The sequence below is a fragment of the Muntiacus reevesi genome, chromosome 2 (genome assembly GCF_963930625.1).
Source record: "Muntiacus reevesi chromosome 2, mMunRee1.1, whole genome shotgun sequence".
NCBI lineage: Eukaryota > Metazoa > Chordata > Mammalia > Artiodactyla > Cervidae > Muntiacus > Muntiacus reevesi.
Window position 1 is genome coordinate 86,047,666 of NC_089250.1, and position 21,329 is coordinate 86,068,994.

A 21,329-nucleotide genomic window follows, 5' to 3' on the forward strand; every position below is an offset into this window, starting at 1 on the left:
CGTCACCTGGGTGTCTCTGTGTAATATATGAACCTGCACAATGACACGCAGTAGTCCTGCCACTTCTTGCTGCCGGTGGGAGGAGGGAGGCAGTCTGCTGCTTGGGCTGACAGCACAGTCCCAGCCGCACCTTGTGTCCTACAAGTAGTGGCTGTCTAAATTTGCTCTTAGTTCTTTAGGCTGCTCTAAAAATGTGTTTACAAATCAAAGCTAATGATTTTCTCAGCAGATACTGTAGTATATTTCTGTATCAATTTATGATTCAGAGTTAATACATTTTCAGCAATTTGCTGGAACACTTCTTCCCCATCAGTTTTTATTTATCGCACATTTAGTACATGCTAAGCATTGCATCAGGTATTGAAACTCTAGTCTTAAGACCTTATCTCCATTCTTAAGTAGTCTACTGTCTAAGTGAAGGACACAGACGTGTAAACACATAATTTAAATAAAGTGTAGTAGTGCCACTGTGTGAGACAGAAATGTACGGTAAGCTGTGAGCACAGGACAGCTCCTTCCATAGCTGGTTTGGGAGCCTGTTTCGTAATTGATTACCACACCCGTCAGATAAGACCACATTAATGGTTCAGTCCTTGGAAGCTCTTGCTTTATATAGGGAAAATCACCTTTCTTATACTGAGTACTGGAAGCTATTTTGTTTTTACTAACTAATTAAATATTTAAACTTGATCCCTTTCTTTTAACTTAACTTTATTTTAACATCTAGTGTCCCATTCTCTGTTGTCTCTACTGACAGAATACAGTAAAGTTCTGGATCCGGATGGCCTGAGTTTGAATCTCAGCTCTACCATGTACTAGTTCTGTGATCTTGGACCAGTTGCTTACACTTTGTGTTCCTCTGTTTTCTTACCAACTAAATGGGAATAATCACACCTACCTAATAAAGTTTTTGTGAAGATTATAGGTTCAATGCTTTAGCTTGATGCTTGACTCTTAGCAAATGTTTGTTGCTATTGCTTGTGAACCAAGGGCTTCACAAAATGGTAGAATACCTAGTAAACTAAGATCACCACCTCCTTTTTCCTCATTTTTTAGGAAAACAAATTATATGATTAAACTCATAACTAATAGTACTGAATAAACTATAATAAGTGAATCATCAAGTAAATTAGTCTGGGAGTTGTCTGTTAATTAGTAAGTTTTTCAGTTAATCTACTTAGGGATTGAGATTTTGTATAAACTAAGCAGTCATTTGTTTAGATCACTTATTAAAAGAATTCATGCATTAATGAGCTTGTGCTGCTTTTTTTTCTTTTTTGGTGGCTAATTAAATTTATAATCTCTAGGTAACATTTAGACATGATTCTTCAACAGTGGAAGTTCAGGATGACCACATAAAGGGCCCACTAAAGGTAATTCATTTATTCATAATTTATTCATAATTACTGTTTCCCATTGAAGCACTAGAAATAATAATCTTGATCTTTTAAAAAATTCATTGGTTACTTTGCTATTCAGTTGATAAATATGTAATTCTCTCTAAGTAGGAAAAAAGTAGACTTAATGTGCCATAAAACCTTTGTGACAGTAAAACTTGTGTTCAGAAGTGAAATGAACATCAAGGAAAGATTGATTGCTTTTTATTCACTCATCTGTTTTAGTCTCACCATGTTTCACTTATTAAAAGGGTGGAGTTTCCAGAAATAGAAAGTGGTAAACTAGGGATTGAGTGATATGAGTTCCATGATGATGTGAAAAGTGAGAAAACAAAACAAATCTTCAGAGCTTTCAATTCTTTGAAGCAACTACTGGCCTATGACATTTTTTCAGGATCACTAGGCAGTTATAAGTGATGAACATGTTCATACATACACATAGAGAGTTTAATTTCTTTACATTAGTTTTTCTTCATTGGCCAGCTATGAATTAAGTGCTGCTTTACTTTCCACTAGTGAGCAGGCTTAAAGGAAATATGTGGGTAGCCACCATGTGCTGTTCGGCCGTTTTGAATGTCTGAAATGGACATTGGCCTAGCTGGGCAAATATTAAGAAATGCTAACATAATTGAAAAAAACATTTGTAGATGCAAGAAAAATCCTTTCCTAATGAAACAGTACTTTCCAGAGAATTTGCTAGATGTCTGCATCTGCCAATTTTTGTTGATGGTTGATTTGAAAACTTTTAATTGAATCCCCAGGGCATTAGTACCTTGCATATATAGTAGGCACTGTGGAAGACTAAGGGCTTCCCAAACAGCACCAGTGGTAAAGAACCCGCCTGCCAGTGCAAGAGATGTGGGTTTGATCCATGCGTTGGGAAGATCCCCTGGAGTAGGAAATGGCAACCCACTCCACTATTCTTGCCTGGAAAATTCCATGGACAGAGGAGCCTGGTGGATTACAGTCCATGGGGTCACAAAGTCAGACATGACTGAGCATATCTGCACATGGAAGACTAAAACTTGTAATTTTTTTAATGTTGCCTTGTGAAAATTATTTTCCACTTTTTCTGTTTTATAGGTGCCCTCTTTAATGTTATATGCACATGTGTATCACTTGTAGTGATAAAAGGACAAAGACATGCACATGTATAATTTGATGTTGGGTTTTCCTGGTGGCTTAGATGGTAAAGAATCTCTGCGCAGTCCGGAGACTTGGTTCGATCCCTGGGTTAGAAAGATCCCCTGGAGAAGGAAATTGCAACCCACACCAGTATTCTTGCCTGGAGAATTCCATGGACAGAGGAGCCTGGTGGGCTACAGTCCATGGGGTCACAGAGTCAGACATGACTGAGGGACTGACACACACACACACAGTTTGATGTTAACTGCCATTCATTTACATTTAGTATGTGTCAGTACTGTGCTGATTCCTCTGCTCATATTATCTTATATAGTCCTCATAACAACTCTTTAGAGATGAGGAAGTTGGAGGGAGATGGGAGATAATGTAATCTGGCCCAAGGTATTACAGCCAGTAATGAGATGGCAAAAATAAAAATTCTCATGGACTCATAGCCTGTAGTTTTGAAGCATTCTGCCCACTGGATGATCAGAACACACGCATCTCTATGCCTTATTTGTATTTTTGCCTTATGAGCACACCAGTTAGCTCTTCACTACCTGACTACCTTGTTCACCTGGCACATGCTAGCTGGTACCAGTTACAAAAAATGCTCAGTGTTGTGGGGATAGGAGAGACAATTTGAATCCTCAAGTCATCTCTCCTTTTGGTTCAGCCTGTTTGATTGTGGCATAGTTGGTTTAGTTTGCTTGTTTGATTTGTCTTATTAAAATTTTCTTTGTTTTTGATTAGGCTTGGGATCACTTTGATTTTGACATAGGCAAGTGTATTAAATTACAGTCTCGAAATTGTTGAAATATTTCTCTTGCTTATGGATTTTATTTTGTATGAAGATTTTCAGTTGTTTCCTAATATACTTTGTAGCTTTCTATCAGCTGATAAAGAGTATTAGCATTTGGATAAATGTTTCTCCTAAAGAAAATAAACTTCCTATAGTGGTGGTTATTTGATTTCAGTATATTTTCAGTGAGTTGACATGAAAATAATACTGGAACATTTGAGTATTCTATTTTAAAAAATGCACCATATATTTATTGACGGTAGTCTCTGGTGGTCCAGTGGTTGGGACTGTGCAGTTGTACTGCAGGGGGCTTGCGCTTCATCTCTGGTTTGGGAACTAGAAGAGAGAGAGAGTTTCCTTCCCTTTTTTGGGCATCGTGTGGGGCTGCCACTCTAAACAAATTTAGTTTTGTTATCACTGTAAAGATCATAGACATTTTCTTTTAACTGAGATAAAACTAATATTATTACTAGTTTCAATATACAGCATAATGGTTCAATATTTGTGGATCACCACATAAGTCTGGTTAACATTTGTCACCATACATGGTTGTAAATGGGCTTCCCAGGTGGTGCTAGTGGTAAAGAACCCATCTGCCAGGGCAGGAGACGTCAGAGTCTTGTGCCCGATCTTTGGGTTGAGAAGACCCCCTGGAGGAGGGCATGGCAGCCCACTCCAGTATTTTTGCCTAGAGAATCCCGTGGACAGAGGAGCCTGAAGGTTACAGTCCATGGGGTCCCAAAGAGTTGGACACTACTGAAGCAACGTAGCACACACGGTTGTGAAAAGTTTTTTTCTTGCAGTGAGGGCTTTTAAGACTTAGCCTCTATTTTCGATCTTATTCTCTGTATCTTATAAAGTTGGCTTTCTGTTTTGTGTTTTAGACTTCACGTATAAGTGATATCATATGGTAATTGACTTTTTCTATATGACTAATTTCACGTGGCATAATGCCCTCAATGTCTGCCCATGTTGTTGCAGATGACAAGATTTCATTTTTTTTGTAGTTTTATTTTATTTATTTATTTATTTTTTATTTTTTCCATTTATTTTTATTAGTTGGAGGCTAATTACTTTGCAATATTGTAGTGGTTTTTGCCACACATTGACATGAATCAGCCATGGATTTACATGTGTTCCCCATCCTGATCCCCCCTCCCGCCTCCCTGTTTTCATTCTTTTTAATGACTGATTTATGTGAGCGTGTGTGCGCACATGCACACATCTTTATCTGTCATCCATTGATGGATACTTAGCTTCTTTTCATATCTTTGCCATTGTAAATAATGCTTCAGTGAACTTGGGGGTGCATATATCCTTTCAAATTAGTGTTTTCATTTCCTTCAGATAAATATCCACAAGTGAAATGACTGGGTCATGTGATAGTTCTCTGTTGAATCTTTCTGAAGCCCTGCATTCTGTTTTCCATAGTGCTGTATCAGTTTACATTCCTACCAGTAGTGCACAGAGGTTTCTTTCTCCACATCCTGGTCAGCACTGTTATTTCTCGTCTTTTGATGATAATAAGCCATTCTCAGTAGGTGTCAGGAGATACCTAATTGTGGGTTTGATTTGCATTTCTCTGTTGATTAGTGATAGTGAGCATATTTCTATGTACCTGTTTGCTGTCTGTATGTCTTCTTTGGAAACATATCTATTCAGGTCTTCTGCTCATTTTATAAATGGAGCTTTTTGCTTTTTTGGATATTAATTTTGTGAGCTGTTTATATATTTTAGATTTTAACCCCTTGTCGTTTGCATCATTTGCACATATTTTCTCCCATTCAGTAGATTCTATTTTTGTTTTGTCAGTGATTTCCTTTACTGTGCAAAAGATTTAAGTTTAATTAGGTCCCATTTATTTATTTTTACTTTTGTTTCCTTTGCCTTAGAAGACAGATCCAAAAAAAAATAACTGCTACAATTTATGTCCAAGAGTGTTCTGCTTATGTTTTCTTCTAGCAGTTTTATGGTTTCCAGTTTTACATGCAAGAGTTTAATCCATTTTGAGTTTTTTTTTGTGTATGGAATGAGAACCTTTGCCGATTTTTCAGTTGGATTGTTTGATGATTCTTCTCTTTTTCTGTTGCATTGTATGAATTCTTTATGTATTTTGGTTTTTAACCCCTTATCAGATAATGTGATTTGCAAATGTATTTTCTCCCATTCTGTGGGTTGCCTTTTCAAATTGTTGACAGTTTCTTTTGCTGTGTAGAAGTGTTTTAGTAGGATGTGTGTACACACACAGACACACAGACACACACTTATAAAGACCATATACATTTATAAACCATATAAACTATCAGCATTTTCTTGATCAGGTGAAAATATTTCGAATGATTTTCATTATTGGCACATTATAACTTAAGGAGAACCTCAGAATTATTTGTTAATTTTTCCCTAGCATCCTTGAAAGAAGAGTTGTAATATGAGGCAAAGATATGCAATTTCAAAGACAGGGATCCCCAGACCCGTGAGAGTTCCCTCAGAGAGGTTGTAAGGACAAAACTATATATTTTCATAACAGTACTTAGATATTACTTGCTTTGTTCATTATGTTGATATTCTCACTGATGATACAGAAGCAGTCATGAGGAAAGTTGCTGGCCCTTTAAGGCAAAGCAGTAGTTACTTTATTCTTCACCATCATGAAATCAATTTGTCAAAAAACAGCCAGGTTTTAGTTTGTTCATTTCTCTTCTAAAAGTTTTTCTAACTGTTTTTTTTTTTTTTTTTTTTTAATACTTTAGGTTGGGGCTATTGTGGAAGTGAAGAATCTTGATGGTGCCTATCAGGAAGCTGTAATCAATAAGTTAACAGATGCTAGTTGGTACACTGTAGGTAAGGGAATACATATTCTTCTTAAAATGTATTTTCAATGATGATACAAATAAGGCAGAGTTTTTTCTTGATTTACTTCCTCTCTTAGTTGCCATAGTTGTTACTACTATTAATAGTTTTTATCTTTCCAGATCTTTAAAAACTTTATTTCATAAATATGTACATAATGTATAATTTGAACTTAGTGTATATATTATACAATGGATTTCTGGCTTTTCACTTCAAAGTGTATTTTCGAGTATTTTCTTTCATCTTAACCATTTTTAAGTGTGCATTTCAGTAGCATTCAGTAAATTCATGTTGTCATGCAACAGATAAATTTTTTAAACTAATATTCTTGCTGATGATGTTGCCAGTTTTCTTGGTGTTACATAGTAAATTACTATATTATGGATTGAATGTTTTTTGTACATGGACATTATTGTAGTATTTCGCTAGTGTGTGCATTGAGAACTAGGTGTAGATTGAAAGGAAATGTCCTTTTAAAACTTCAGTAGGTTATGAAAACCACTTTCCTAAAAGACTGTTAATTTACACTCCCATAAACAGTAGTGTACGAATGTACTTGTTTTCCCAACCCTTGTCAAATTTGATGTTACTAGTATTTTTAAATTTGTGCCCATCTGGATGCAAAATAGTATCTCAATTTTGTTTTAATTCTCTTCTCCCATGATTAGTAGTGAGATTGGACATATTTTCATATATTTATTGAAAGGAACATTATTTCTGTTATATTTTCTCTCTTCAATTCCCAACGTATAGTGTCTTCCCAGTCCCATCTTTTCCTGTTGGAAATGTTGTCATCTTATTTTTAGGATATGAGTTTATGTATTTAAATAAAAAAAGGGATTGTTAAACTTTTTCCTCTTCAGTTGCAGGTACTCTCCTATTGCTGTACTCTTATCTCTGCTGTCAGTTTTCATATGATAGTTTTCCTGTGGTTGCCTTTTCCTTTGTAATTTTAGAGTCTTGTTTAAGAAAGCTTTCCTGCTTCATCTGGTCCAAAATGTTAGTAGTGCTGAGATTGAGATTAGAGTAATTTATAGGGGCAGTCTGAATATATAAATTTATATTCTTCTTTTTTGTTTCTTAAATTTGTCATCATTTACCAATAGAAAAGCTTGCTTTTTCTCTACCCTATTGAGAAGGATTAATCAGCATTTAAAAGTTTTCTTTCTGAAGTGCTGACTTCTTTTCATTTGGTGTTTTCTGTACCAGGGAAGATGTTTTCATTATATTATTTTTTCCCTAGAAATTGGATAAGATACTCTGCATTTGAAGTTGTTTGTTACAAAACTTTAAATGTATACTTAATGTCAGATCTAATCTTTTAAAGCAATAGCTCTCTTTGCACTGATAAAGTTAAATGATAACTTATGTCATTTTGTTAATCTTTGAAAATCCCTTCAGTAGTTTCCTTTTTTACCTCTTCTTGCAGTCTTTGATGATGGTGATGAGAAAACGTTGAGACGATCCTCACTGTGCCTAAAAGGAGAGAGGCATTTTGCAGAGAGTGAAGTAAGTAATCACTTAATGAACAAACATGTCGGAGTATTTTGTATTGGGGGTGGCAAAGTTTTGCTTTCTTATTCAAGCAACTTACTTGTTCATCAGGAAAATTTATTAATACATAAAAGTATTAGCATATAGTCTGAGAAAACTTTAAGGCCTTGTATTTGAGTTCCATATGCCTTTTTTTTAATGTATTTTAGCAATTAGCGTTTGTCCATGAAGAAAATACAGTGGAATTGTTTATTATTCTTAGGCAACTTTCATATAGAGTCCTTTAATTTATAAATAATTATAGAATAGAGACTCCTCATTTGTAACCTACTTGAACCCCGATAATTGTTAAAGGTACCTCCTAACTACTCTTAACTACTGCAAACACCTCCTAACTACTGCTGCTGCCAGCAGCTGACATTTATTATAGCCTTTCTTTGGAGAAGGCTTCCCTGACTGCTCTTTCCAAAACGGGCACTTCCATTCCTCATAATCTTTTCAGGTTAATTTAATTTTCCTTATAGCACATACCTTGCTCACCACTGTGTTTATGTGCTTATTTATTGTCTGCCTTCCTCACTACAGTGTGTGTGTCTCAGTGGCAGAGGCTGTGTGTGTCTTCTGTACCATTTTGTTCCCAGTTCCTGCAACAGTGCCCGGCACAGAGCAGGAGCTGAATGAATGTTGGCTGGATGAATAACTGAAGTGCTTATATCTGCCAGGGACTTTGCTTAGTGCTTTACATACATCCTCACATGTACAGCATTATGAGAGAGATACAGTTCTTGTTTTTAGCTTACAGTTGATGAAATTGATGGTCAGAACCATTTCTCAAACCAGCACTTCCTAGTACCAAAATCATACTCTAAAATTGAAAGATGTTTTAATAAATGTGGAGGCTTCACAAAGTTTTGAAAATCAATAACTTGCAATTCAAAATTTTTTTAATGGACATATTGTTACAAATAGTGTTATATTCTATAACACTATAAATATTAGTTAATACACAGTGTGACCAAATCAAGATTTCTTTTTTCTAATAACTATTTAGAATGATGTTATCATGGGGAATTTTAATATTTCTGTTAAATTATTAGACTTTATTTTGTTGTTGTTATTTTTCCTTTCCCTTAAATGATTGACTTCCCATTTCAATTCCTAATTTGGGACAGATTCTCTGTGTAATAATTCTGGCCTATCTTTTCAGTCTCATGCTTTATTATTGCCCTGTACTTCTCATTTGTAAGACTTTCAGATTATGGTTCATACTTCCTTTTCTTGGTTTCTTCTGAGCCCTGTTCCTCTCAAGACCATGAGAAATGCTTCCTCCTTCATGATGTCTTTCATGAGCTCTCTAATCAATTTTGATCTCAGTATTCTTTGATCCTTTTCCACTTCTCTTACTTTTTTTTTAATGGTATTTTTTTTTTTTTTGGTTACTTTTATCATTTTTCTCTTTAAAATTGTAAGCTGTTTTGGCGGAATAGCCAAATTTTTGTCGTCTTGATGAATTCTTCTTTTCCTAGTAGTGTTTTCTACACAAAAGCCTCAGTAACCATTTGGTGAATTAATTGTGAAGGTCTAAAGATAGGAAATACATATAACTTTGGGACAAGTACAGTGAATTTGGCTTCTTTGACTGATGACATTAACAGAATTCTGAGTTTATGGAGTTCTTAGAAATAATTTCATTTTCCTTAGAATATGTGATAATTATAGTCTATGGCCATACCACCCTGAATATGTCTGATCTCGGAAGCTAAGCAGAGTCTGGCCTGGTTAGTACTTGGTTGGGAATACCGGGTGCTGTAGGCTTTTATGAGTTTGAGTAAACTCTGGGAGTTGGTGACGGACAGGGAGGCCTGACGTGCTGCGATTCATGGGGTCACAAAGAGTCAGACACGACTGAGCAACTGAACTGAACTGAACTGAATGATTATGAGAACTTGAACGCTTGATTTTTCACCTAAGTGAATGTATATGTCTTATTTACTCATTCCAGTGAAGTATCTTAAGGAACTAATTTTGTCTTTGCCAGGAGAATTTTAAATTGGGATAGTTTTTAAGATAGTTGTGGTATGAAAGCCGAAGCAGTGATATCTAGTAGCTCAGTGTATCCACCTTAATTTCAGGAGGCATCAATTTTACTCTGTGTATCTCAACATGTTAAATTTCATGTTTTGCTAGAGGATATTAGAATACTGGTATATTATTCCTTACCCATTGCCATTTGCAGGTGCTATGCCAGGTACATGGGTAAGTTAGGTAGACATGGAATTTATCCTTGGCATCTGTTAGAGTGGGTATTTCTGTAGAGCACTCATAATTGGAATAATATTCCAAAGTAGTTTTATCAACTGGCATTCTCTTTGTGCATTTACTACATGCAATTGAAAACACTGAAGAAAGTTTAGATGAAATCCTAGCTTCTGGGCATACACACCGAGGAAACCAGATCTGAAAGAGACACGTGCACCCCAATGTTCATCGCAGCACTGTTTATAATAGCCAGGACATGGAAGCAGCCTAGATGCCCATCCACAGATGAATGGATAAGGAAGCTGTGGTACATATACACCATGGAATATTACTCAGCTGTTAAAAAGAATTCATTTGAATCAGTTCTAATGAGATGGACGAAACTGGAGCCCATTATACAGAGTGAAGTAAGCCAGAAAGATAAAGAACATTACAGCATACTAACACATATATACGGAATTTAGAAAGATGGTAACGATAACCCTATATGCAAAACAGAAAAAGAAACACAGAAGTACAGAACAGACTTTTGAACTCTGTGGGAGAAGGTGAGGGTGGGATGTTTCAAAAGAACAGCATGTATATTATCTATGGTGAATCAGATCACTAGCCCAGGTGGGATGCATGAGACGAGTGCTCGGGCCTGGTGCACTGGGAGGGCCCAGAGGAGTCGGGTGGAGAGGGAGGTGGGTGGGGGGATCGGGATGGGGAATACGTGTAACTCAATGGCTGATTCGTGTCAATGTATGACAAAACCCACTGAAATGTTGTGAAGTAATTGGCCTCCAACTAATAAAATAAAATTTAAAAAAAAAAAAAAAAGAAATCCTAGCTCCATATTTCCTGCAGCCCATTTTAGATAACAGGGCTATCAGCATGTTTCCCCTACGCCTGTGAAATTTTCTTTAGCATTTAATATAGCCAGGAGTCTCTGGTTTTGCTCTTCAAGTATTTCTTGTAGTTGTTTAGTTGCTAAGTCATGTCTGAAGGCATGAGGAGAAGGGGACGACAGAGGATAAGATGGTTGGATGGCATCACCGACTCGATGGGCATGAGCTTGAGCAAGCTCGGGGAGTTGGTGATGGACAAGGAAGCCTGGTCTGCTGCAGTTCATGGGGTCGCAAAGAGTTGGATACGAGTGAATGACTGAACTGAAGTCGTGTCTGACTCTTTTGCTACCCCATGGACTGTAGCCTGCCAGGCTCCTCCATCTATGGAATTTTCCAGGCAAGAATGCTGGAGTGGGTAGCCATTTCTGTCTCCAGTTCCTGACCTGGGATCGAACCCGCGTCTCCTACACAGGCAGGCAGATTCTTTACCACTGAGCTACCAGGGAAGCCCTCTTAATTCTGACCGTCCTTTATTCTTTTGTGTGAAGTGAGATAAAAGGGCTCCTGCTTTCCAGGATTGAGGCCAGGGACAGAGGTCTGCTTTTAACAATAAGACAATTGCTTCTTATTGTTTTAATTCTTTTTTAAATACTAGGGAGAGATTGTGGTTTATTTGGTTATTCCTATATGTGATTCCTAGATAACTTTTCAGAAATTCTGGATATTTTCTTTCTTAAACCAAGTAAAATAACTAGCCAATACTTAAAATAGAAATAAAATAGAAAACCGATAGTTAAAGTTGCTCAGTGGTTTCCAACTTTTTGCAACCCCGTGGACTATATTCCACAGTTATATATATATTCCACAGTTTGTGGAATTCTTCGGGCCAGAATACTGGAGTGGGTAGCCTTTACCTTCTCCAGGGGATCTTTGTCTACTTTTAAGAGAGTGGCCTTCATCTTAGGGGAAGGGCATTTAATTCTTTTGTTAGCTTAGGAGAAACGGAGCCAAAATAATTTATTTTCCCTATTTACCAAATAGAGTGCTTTGAAGTTTTCACACTTGGGAAGCATAATTAGGAGTTAATGACAGGTTACTTCTGAAGAGATTTTGTCTGGCGTGTTATTGTATTTGGGCAAGTTTTTGTCTTCAAATATATTTTTAAATGCCTGACTTACAAGCTAGATATGAAAGATTTATATTTTTAGCCATATAAAAGTGACGATTTTTGTCTATCATTTCAAGGAATCAGTTTTTATTTACTGCTTTGTGGCTAGTGCCTTTTTCCTATACTGTATTCTTCATTGTTGGACGTGTGTGTGTGTGTGTGTGTGTGTGTGTTCTTCATTGTTGGACATGTCTGTGTGTGTGTGTGTGTGTGTGTGTGTGTGTGTCCGTCCCTGGAGGAGGAAATGGCAACCCACTCCAATATTATTGCTTGGAGAATTCCATGGACAGAGGAGCCTGGCAGGCTATAGTCCACAGGATCACAAAGAGTCGGACACAGCTGAGCAATTATCACGTGTGTGTGTGTGTGTTGGTGTGTGTACCTTAAACATATTTACATATATTCTAACAAATTATGTAAACTGAATTAATATATGTCCTCCTTTCATGTTTTAGTTCACTGTTTCAACAAAATTATCTCAGTTTTAAGAATAAAAGTTCAAATTTTTCTTTTAAATATTGACATTAGTTTATATTTAAATATTTGATCTTTAAGGTAATGGACACCCTTTCATATAACATTCTTGTTTGTAACTTTGAGACTTTTTATCATAACTAGTTTCTTGCCCTCACTTCCACTGTGACAGTTTTCCTGGGATCTTTTATTCCTCTTGTGTTCATAAAAGTATCTGAAATAGCAAAAATTCTATTGGAGGGATAAAAGGAACAGTAACTGTGGAAAATCTTTAAGATGCTGAAAAAGTTTGATTATTATCAAAGTGATATTCGGAGAATTAAGTCAGTTGGGACAGCATCTTCAGATTGATACTTTAACTTTTTAGATATGTAAACCTTTTAAGGAATTAATGGCACAAAACAACCCAAGAAGTCTCTGATATGGGGAAACAAAGGAATTTCAAAGTCCCTTTTTTCACTGTGCTTTTAACCAACAACCAGTTCCTTCCCTGGAAATCAGTTTTTTTTTGAGCAGGGTGAGAGACATGAATTGCCGCTTGATAATAAGAAGGAAGTGTTCACTTATTGATTATTGTCTTCATAGCAAGAGTTGAATGTTGCTATATTAAAAAGAAAGGGAAAATAAAAATACTAACTTTAGAAAAACTAATGTTTACATTTTCTTTAAAAGTAGGATTTATTGCAGGGAATTCCCTGCAGGGAGTCCCAGTGATCAGGACTTTGCGCTTTCACTGCCAGGGCCCGGGTTTGATCCCTGATTGGGGAAATAAGATCCTGCCAAGTGCACGGGGGTCGGGGTGTAGGTGGGAGGTTTTTACAGAAAATGTTTGCAGAGTCATAATGTCACCTATCTGAAGCCCCTTTTTCAGGTAATTGATGCTTATCCTGATAATTTAGTTTCCATTACTTACTAAGAATTCTGTTTTGTAAATTATGATTCCCTAAATGCAAAGAAAAATTTGAGATACAGTTGGCCTCAATCTAGGGATTAGGTACTTACACATAGATTTCTCATCTCTCAAATCTGTGTTTCCACTGAGCTGTATTTGTTTTGTTTTATAATTTAATCACTCTTAGAAGTCTGTCAACCCTCAAGTAGATAATGAAATTATCTAGAGAGAACACTAAATTTCTTTTCACTTTTTTCCAGTTATGAGCTCATTCATCTTTTAATAATTCTTTGAAGTGAAAGTTTTTAATCTTTAGGAAAGTTGTATTTTTGTCTCCCTTGGGAAGTTTTAAATCTAAAAATCTAAGGATATTCTTAAATTGATTTGATTTAAACAGTAAAAAAAAGAACTTGCAACTTAATAACTTTTGATGGGTTTATGTTCCTACCCACAGACATTAGACCAGCTCCCACTCACCAACCCTGAACATTTTGGCACTCCCGTCATAGGAAAGAAAACAAATAGAGGAAGAAGATCTAATCATATGTAAGTCCATTTTCATAACTGTTAGTTGAACCTGAATTCATTTCTCCTTCTAGTGTTGTTTTATAGTTGTTAATTTTAAACTGTAATTTTAAATTTAAATGCTAACTGAATCTTAAGAGTAACTTCAGACTCTCCTTGTCATGGGTGCTTGAGGATCTCCTTGCTCAGCCAGCCTTAACAGCTATATTATTTATCTGCCTCCTAGTTCTCCTGACATGTATCTTATGCCAGAGTCAAAATGGATTTAGTCAATATTTCCTGAGTATCTTGAGTAATACATCCTCTGTTTTCCTGATACCATGTTTTTTATTCATGCTGTTTTTTCCCTGTCTTAAATGCCACCCTTCCATGCCACTGGCTCATTCATTCTTCAGTTCTCAGCCAGAAATGCCCAACCTTTCTGTGAACCATTTTATGCTTCCCCTCTCTTTCCTTGGGCTTTGCTGGTGGCTCAGCTGGTAAGAATTCACCTTCAATGCGGGAGGCCTGGGTTTGATCCGTGGGTTGACAGACATGTTTTCTTCTCTGCTGAATCCTCTAAATTCTTTGCATTTATCTAATGTCATAGACAGTATTTCACCTGTTACTATCATTGTCATGTTTACTTTTCCTTCCTAATAATTTAAATCCTCCTGACAACGGAACTATCTTGTTTTTTTGTCTTCTTACTGTTGTGACACATACTGTACATATTTAATAAATTACTTTCAATGAAATATGCTTAGGTTCTTAAAGACTTTAAATTAAAAGGGATCACAGGATCAAGGAGTCATGAAACTTCAGGTCATCAGAGATAAAGAAACAACCTTCTAACAGTTCCAGAAAGAAAAAGTAGTTTATCGCTAAGGACTGAGAAGCAGAAGGGCAGGCATCAGACTTCTCAGTAGTAGCATTAGATGCTAGTGGTCAGTAGACTGCAGAGTGGAAAAAGGAAAATCGCTATTAAAGGGAGGACTTGCTCTCTCCTATGATGGAACATTAGGGGGAAATTAAAGATAACAATGATAACAGATGGAAAAAATAACAAAGGCATTTAGTTACTCCTCTCAAAAATTATATTAGGAAGAAACACTGCATTAGTAGGATGGAGGGTAGAGAAGTTGCTTAAATACAAAAGTCAAGTCCTTACAACAATGGGAAATAGATAGAATAGTGTCTTAAAAGTATAAATATAGTGGTATAAGAATACTACTTAGCGATGAGGTTTTAACTGTCAGAGCTGAAAGAGTTAAAATTAAAAGCAGTTGTCTCGGCAGAAGAAAATGGGAAAGGATGCAGCAGGAAAAAGTTTTTAATTTATTCTATTGGAGGTTGAATTGTTTAAAAACAGTTTTGAATATTTTACTTGGATAAATTTTTTAAAATATTAATGTGCCTGAGCTAAGTATTATCAGAGTGGGTATGAAAAATACTGAGTTGAATTATTGTCTTTTAAATGGAAATGAATGCTTTCATTCAAAATATAGAGTCAAGTATTAAGTCTAATAGTGGCTAAGCTTTGGCAATAAAAATTGGGTAAACATGCTCTCACATATAGCTTAGTTTCAGCCTGACAGCAAACTCATAAAGATAGGTATTATTTTTATCCCTATTAAAAACTGTGAAAATTGGCCTCCGAGACAGTAACTAATCCAAGAAACACAGGAAGGAAAGGACCATGTTGCATAGTCCTTTTCCCATTCAGTTGATTGACTCTTTCTTGTTTAGAGTATCACGGTTAATTTTCCAAATGAATTTTAACAGGAAATGAATAAGGACTAATTTGAGGGAGGAAATGAAAAGACAAATCCTTGCATTGAAAAGATATTTAGTATTGATTATTTTGCTACTAATGATTTGGGCCATGCATTTCTTTATCTTCCTTAACTCTTTGAATCTTTTAGAAAATGTTTTCTCAATTAATAGGTGAAAATTTCTCTTACTTGTGATGTAGCTTGCTGGTGACTTAATTATTTTTAGGATACTGAGTTTGTGATTATTATATACTCTTTGTGTAACATTTAAAATTTGTGTATTCTACCTAGAGAGAAAAATAAGTAAAAAATGTACAATGACCTTATCAGCTTAGAAGAGTCCTGTTGTGATTAATAAATGTTACTGTGATCTGATACTGTTTTCAGGTTTTTCAGAGGGCTATTATTTGCCCTAACATACTCACTGAAGCACTTATAAGTTAAATATTTTGATATCATTTGAAAATTAATAATTTCAATTGTGAGTTAAAATGTTATCTATCATTGATCATTATGGTCTTCCCATGCTTTATAGTCAACTCTTAATTAACTGTGATCGATGATGTTGAAGTAGTGAGGTGTGGGTGTATTTAATGTAAAATTACTTGATTAGTAAAGATTTTCCACTTTTCTAGCTCTTAAGAGTGGAAGTGTGGCTGAGTTGAGAATGTGAACAGTGGAAACTTATTGGCGGTCCAGTGGTTAAGACTCTGTACTTCCACTGAAAGGGGCAAGGGTTCAATGCCTGGTCAGAGAACTAAGATCCAGCATGTCTCAAGGTGTGGCCAAGAAAAAAAAAAAAGAGATATTAAGTGGGAGCAGTGAAGCACAATAGCATGGGTCTGAATCCTGCTTCAGCCGCTTCCTTGCTGTCTGACTTTGGGCAGCATGCTCAGTCTCTGCATACCTTAATTTTCTCATCTGTAAAATTGAGGTAATAGTATTCCCTGACTCTTTAAGAGTTTAGTTTCAAAGAACGAAAGTGAAGTCAGTCCTGTCGTCCAACTCTTTGCGACCCCATGACTATAGCCTGCCTGGCTCCTCCGTCCATGAGATTTTCCAGGCAAGAGTACTGGACTGGGTTGCCATTTCCTTTCCCAGGGGATCTTCCCAACCCAGGGATCGAACCCAGGTCTCGCACACTACAGGCAGACTCTTTACTGTCTGAACCACTGGGGAAGCCCACAGAGCTGTTTCAAAGGTGAAATGAATTCACACCCTTAAAAGGTTTATACAGTAATTACTATAATCACATAGCAATCCCTAAGACTTCCCTGTAGCTCAGATGGTAAAGAGTCTACCTGCAACACAGGAGACCCAGGTTTGATCCCTGGGTCGGGAAGATCCCCTGGAGAAGGAAATGGCAACCCACTCCGCTATTCTTGCCTGGAGAATCCCATGAGAGGAGCCTGGCCGGCGATAGTCCATGGAGTCTTAAAGAGTCGGACATGACTAAGTGACTAACACATACACACATGTATGTACTAGATATCATCATCATGTATTGAATGAAAAAACTTTCATGAAATATCAGTATGTATGACTTCATTTACATATAAAATTTATTTTTAAGTATGTAAAAATTCTGCTTACCAGTGTTTATGTCTGACAGGAAGGACTGTTTGGGGCTCTATTTTGTGAATTTAAAAACATCATTCCTTTGTTTTATATTATGTACATACTCTAGGGAAAAATGTTTTTGAATCAAGAATCCTTTTAATTTTGAAACAAATTTCATCTAATATTTAGACAGTATTTTACCTTTCTACAGATGTCATCCAGAAGTGTAAAAATATTTTAAAATAAGGTAATTTATGGACTATCACAGATTGATGTACAAAAATGACCAAAAAGGAATTCCCGAGGACCCAGATCCAGTTGAGAAACTTGAGATTCCACAAGCTGCGCAGTAGACACACACACACACACACATATATATACACACCCAACAGACCAAAAATTATAGTATATTAAAATATCTGTTATGATTTTTGGCTGAGGTCTCCCTTTCTTGTATATGAGAAGAAAGCATGCGGTTGTCACTGAGCAAATTGATGTTTGTTTTCTAAAGACTTTAGCAAACATTGAGTTAGTGATTTTCCTGCTGAGAATCTGTGTACAATGAAAGATTTGCTGTAAGTCTGTGAAGTGTGAAGGCAGGACAAAGGTCGAGAGTTACTGCTGCAGGAAACGGAGTGCTGCCTGTCTGCAGTCTTCCTTCACTGGCTGCTCCTCCCGTCTTACCACTGGTCCTTAGTGCCTCCTTGGTGCTCTGAGCGTTGGCTTGTCAGCACCACTGGCAAGCGCCGCAGGTGATGCCCAGCTCCTTAGGTTACACTTCCCTGAAGGTCTTTCCTCCCTTCCTTCAGGGTGATTTTCTGCAACAAAGTCTGGGACCTGCATCTTAGGGTCACTTATCTGACCTTCATTTCCTCTTCCATTACTCAACTTGAAAAGGTCTTCATTATGGTTCTCTGATTGCCATTTAAAATTTGTACAAAGATAAATAAGGTTATCCTTCCCAGGATTCCCAGGACTCCATTGTTGCAGTGATATATCACTACCTTTTTTTCTTTTAAGAACTGTTAATCCACATACCGGTTAATCGGCCTTTAGTTATTCCAAAATTGATTATTTTTGATACCTTCCTTTAATTATTTTATTTATAGTCTGCTTTTAATCCTAATATATTCAGATATGTTTGCAAGATTATCATCCTCTAGCCTAATTTTTTAAAAGCAAGTTATTGATCCTTTTGATAATGTATAACGTGAGTGAATTTTCCCCTTATAATTGATATTGTATGCAGAAGTTTTCTTTGATTCTACCTAAAGAATAGAATTCTGAAATTATAGAAATATTTGTGCTCCTCCAAAAGCTTTGTCCAGTAGCGTGGCCAGAGTATATACGTGACCCTCTGTAGGAAAGCACTCTAGGCTCTTACCCTTCAGAAAAGAGGAAAGCGTAATAAGGCTGTGATGGTACTTGTTAGTGTTACTTGTGGGTGGTTTCTACCCAGTAACATTGCTAAGATTTACCCAATAAACCACTGATTTGTACCTGATATTTACTGGTCTGCAGATCGATCTTGAGTAATATTTTTATTGAGATGTAATTCACATATAAAGTTCACCCTTTTAAAGTATTCAGTTTTCAGTGTTTTTTAGTGCATTCACAAAATTTTACAACCAGCACCACTACCTAAGTCCAGAGTTCTTTTTATTATTCACTGCTTTATTTTGATATGAGAATTTGATTCTAGTTTCCTTCTTGATAAAAACTGGGGAAAAATCTTTCATTGATTGAGTTCATACACATTCGTATGATCTGTATATTTTAATCTCTTAAGAGGCTACACATTTTCAGTCTTCCTGATACTAATATAGATTTTGAATTTGCAGTACAAAATTTGAAGCTGAGTTAGTTGTTTGAAAGACTAAGGATCACTGAAGTCCAAATTGCATGTTAAAGATTGAGCCTCTGAAATTTCTGACTCCGTTTTCTATTTGTACCTCATCGTATGGTATTCTTTGGCACATGTCTAAGTTGCCAAACTCTTACTTGATTACAGTTAATTTATAATGAAGATGGATGTGTGATCAGCTTTAAGTGACTAGCTGTTCCTTTGTTTGGTAAACATTCCCATGTAATTAGCATTGTTTCCAGTGTCATCGTCACATGTTAATTCAGCAACACTAGTTATTTTGTTATGGCTCTGTAAACACATACCTGGTACCAGAGAAGCAACAGTGTCAGAGGGGAGTAAACACCAAGCAGATTCTCTGCTTATTCCATCTTTGCTCCCTTAAAATATTTCCGATGCTCATTTATTTTGTGTATCAGTTTATTGAGTACTCATCTTATATAAACAATTTCCTGGCTACATTCTACTACAAGGAAAAATTAAAGGAGTCTTAGGTATAAAGGTATGATTTAAACTGGTTGTATACATTATGTTGATTGTATACATTATGTAATTTCAGGAGAAATAGAAATCAGAAGTACCACAGTAGAAAGAAATAAACTGGAGAAGGAAATGGCAACTCACTCCAGTATTCTTGCCTAGAAAACTCCATGGACAGAGGAGCCTGGCGGGCTGCAGTCCACGGGGTTACATGACTAAGCATGTGTGCATGAGGGTGGAGGGAGATGGGTTCGTAGCAATAAAGTGGTAGAACTAAAAAAAAAAAAGAAACCTATCTAGTTCGCTTACTTAGTCAGCAAATATTTATTGAGCATCTGTGTTGTGCCAGCACTGTTCAAGTACATGGGATATATCTGTGAACGAAACAGGCATTCATAAAGTCTCTGGGAGACTTCCCTTGTTGTCCAGTGGTTAAGGCTCCACACTTCTAATGCATTGGACGTGGATTCCATCCCTGGTCAGAGAATTAAAATCCCACATGCCATGTGGTGCAGCCAAAACACCTCCTATACCTTTCATTCTCTCATATGGAGAGAGATGGGCAATACAGAAAAAAGAAGAATTAACTAAGTTACGTAGTATGATAGGTTTGTCAGTGCTGTGGAAATAATAAAATAAGATTGGGGGATTGGGATGGGCAGGTTGTAAATTTGAATAAGGTGATCGTAATTGAAATGACATTTGAACAGAGACTTAGAGGAGGTGAAAAAGTTTCTAAGTGTCTGGGGATAAAGCATTCCAGGCTGTTTCTCTTCAAAGAAGAGTAGTAGCTGGTGGAGAAAGTGAGGTCAGCGGATCTTTTGTGTTTTTTTTTAAGTGGAGGAAGTAACAGCATTTTCTTAGAAATTACAGTGCTAGTAGGACTCAAACTAGTAGAGGTAGAAAAACTGATAGAGGGGAGAGGTAGGAACATTGCTGGAACAAAAACTTGAGGATGTGAGAGTGGAGAAGGGTGTCTAGTCTATGAGTGGGGAATGGTTTTGGAATGGAACCTAGACAGTAAAGTGAATGGATGTTCTATGTAGCCAGTCAGTTTATAGTAGATAGATAACTTTCTCATGTCTGAAGTCTTCACATTTGTTAAGTCTTATGAAAGAAATTAGAACTTTTATACTACCGCAGATGATTGTGTTAACTGAGTAAAGCCCATTTTTCTCTGTGTTTTACAGATTTGATTAATGTTATTTGTGACATTGTGATTTTGTCTTGCTACTAATGATGGCATAGAGGGCATCCATAGCTGAATATGTCCTCTGTGACTATTTTGGAAAAAAAAAAAAAACAAACAATAATTATAATTTTAAATTTGGTTGTGTTCTATAATCATTAGAAAGTGGAGAAATAAAAGTCCTTGTCTATGAGAAGTTCTTCTAATCAGGTAGAAATCAGACTTGTGAAGGTCTGTTTTTACTATTCCAAGTTGTGTGCCTATTTGTAAGGTTTTACGCTCCACTAATATGAAAATATGTTGGTTTTTCCTGCTGCCTATTACCTGCTTTCTAAGTAGGGGTTGAACTGCTTTAAGTGCCATTTGAAGTACAGTATTCTCAGTAGCAAACTTTGAAGATGTGCTTTGTTTTTTATCGGGGGACAAGTTTTAGGTTAATTGAATGATCACTGGAATCAAATCATGATATTCCCGTTATCACTATAAAATGTTTAACAGTGTTATAATAGATTTTGCTTCCTTTACATTTATGTTATAATGTATAGATATAATGAAAAAGGAAATGGCAACCCACTCCAGTATTCTTGCAGGGAAGATCTCATGGACAGAGGAGCGTGGAGGGCTAGAGTCCATGGGATTGCAAAAAGTCGGACGTGGCTAAGCACG

The 21,329-nt window shown here is 36.4% G+C and overlaps 1 protein-coding gene across 15 annotated transcripts in view; it reads left to right on the forward strand.

Annotated features, from left to right (window-relative positions):
* Positions 1 to 21,329, forward strand: part of ARID4B (AT-rich interaction domain 4B) — a 134,597-nt gene that overhangs the window by 53,717 nt on the left and 59,551 nt on the right. For all 15 annotated transcript variants that reach the window (XM_065922271.1, XM_065922274.1, XM_065922280.1 and 12 more), the window contains exons 4-7: positions 1,308 to 1,373; positions 6,075 to 6,165; positions 7,604 to 7,683; positions 13,746 to 13,837. In XM_065922271.1, the coding sequence (XP_065778343.1) occupies positions 1,308 to 1,373; positions 6,075 to 6,165; positions 7,604 to 7,683; positions 13,746 to 13,837 (329 nt within the window). The remainder of the gene's footprint in view (positions 1 to 1,307; positions 1,374 to 6,074; positions 6,166 to 7,603; positions 7,684 to 13,745; positions 13,838 to 21,329) is intronic.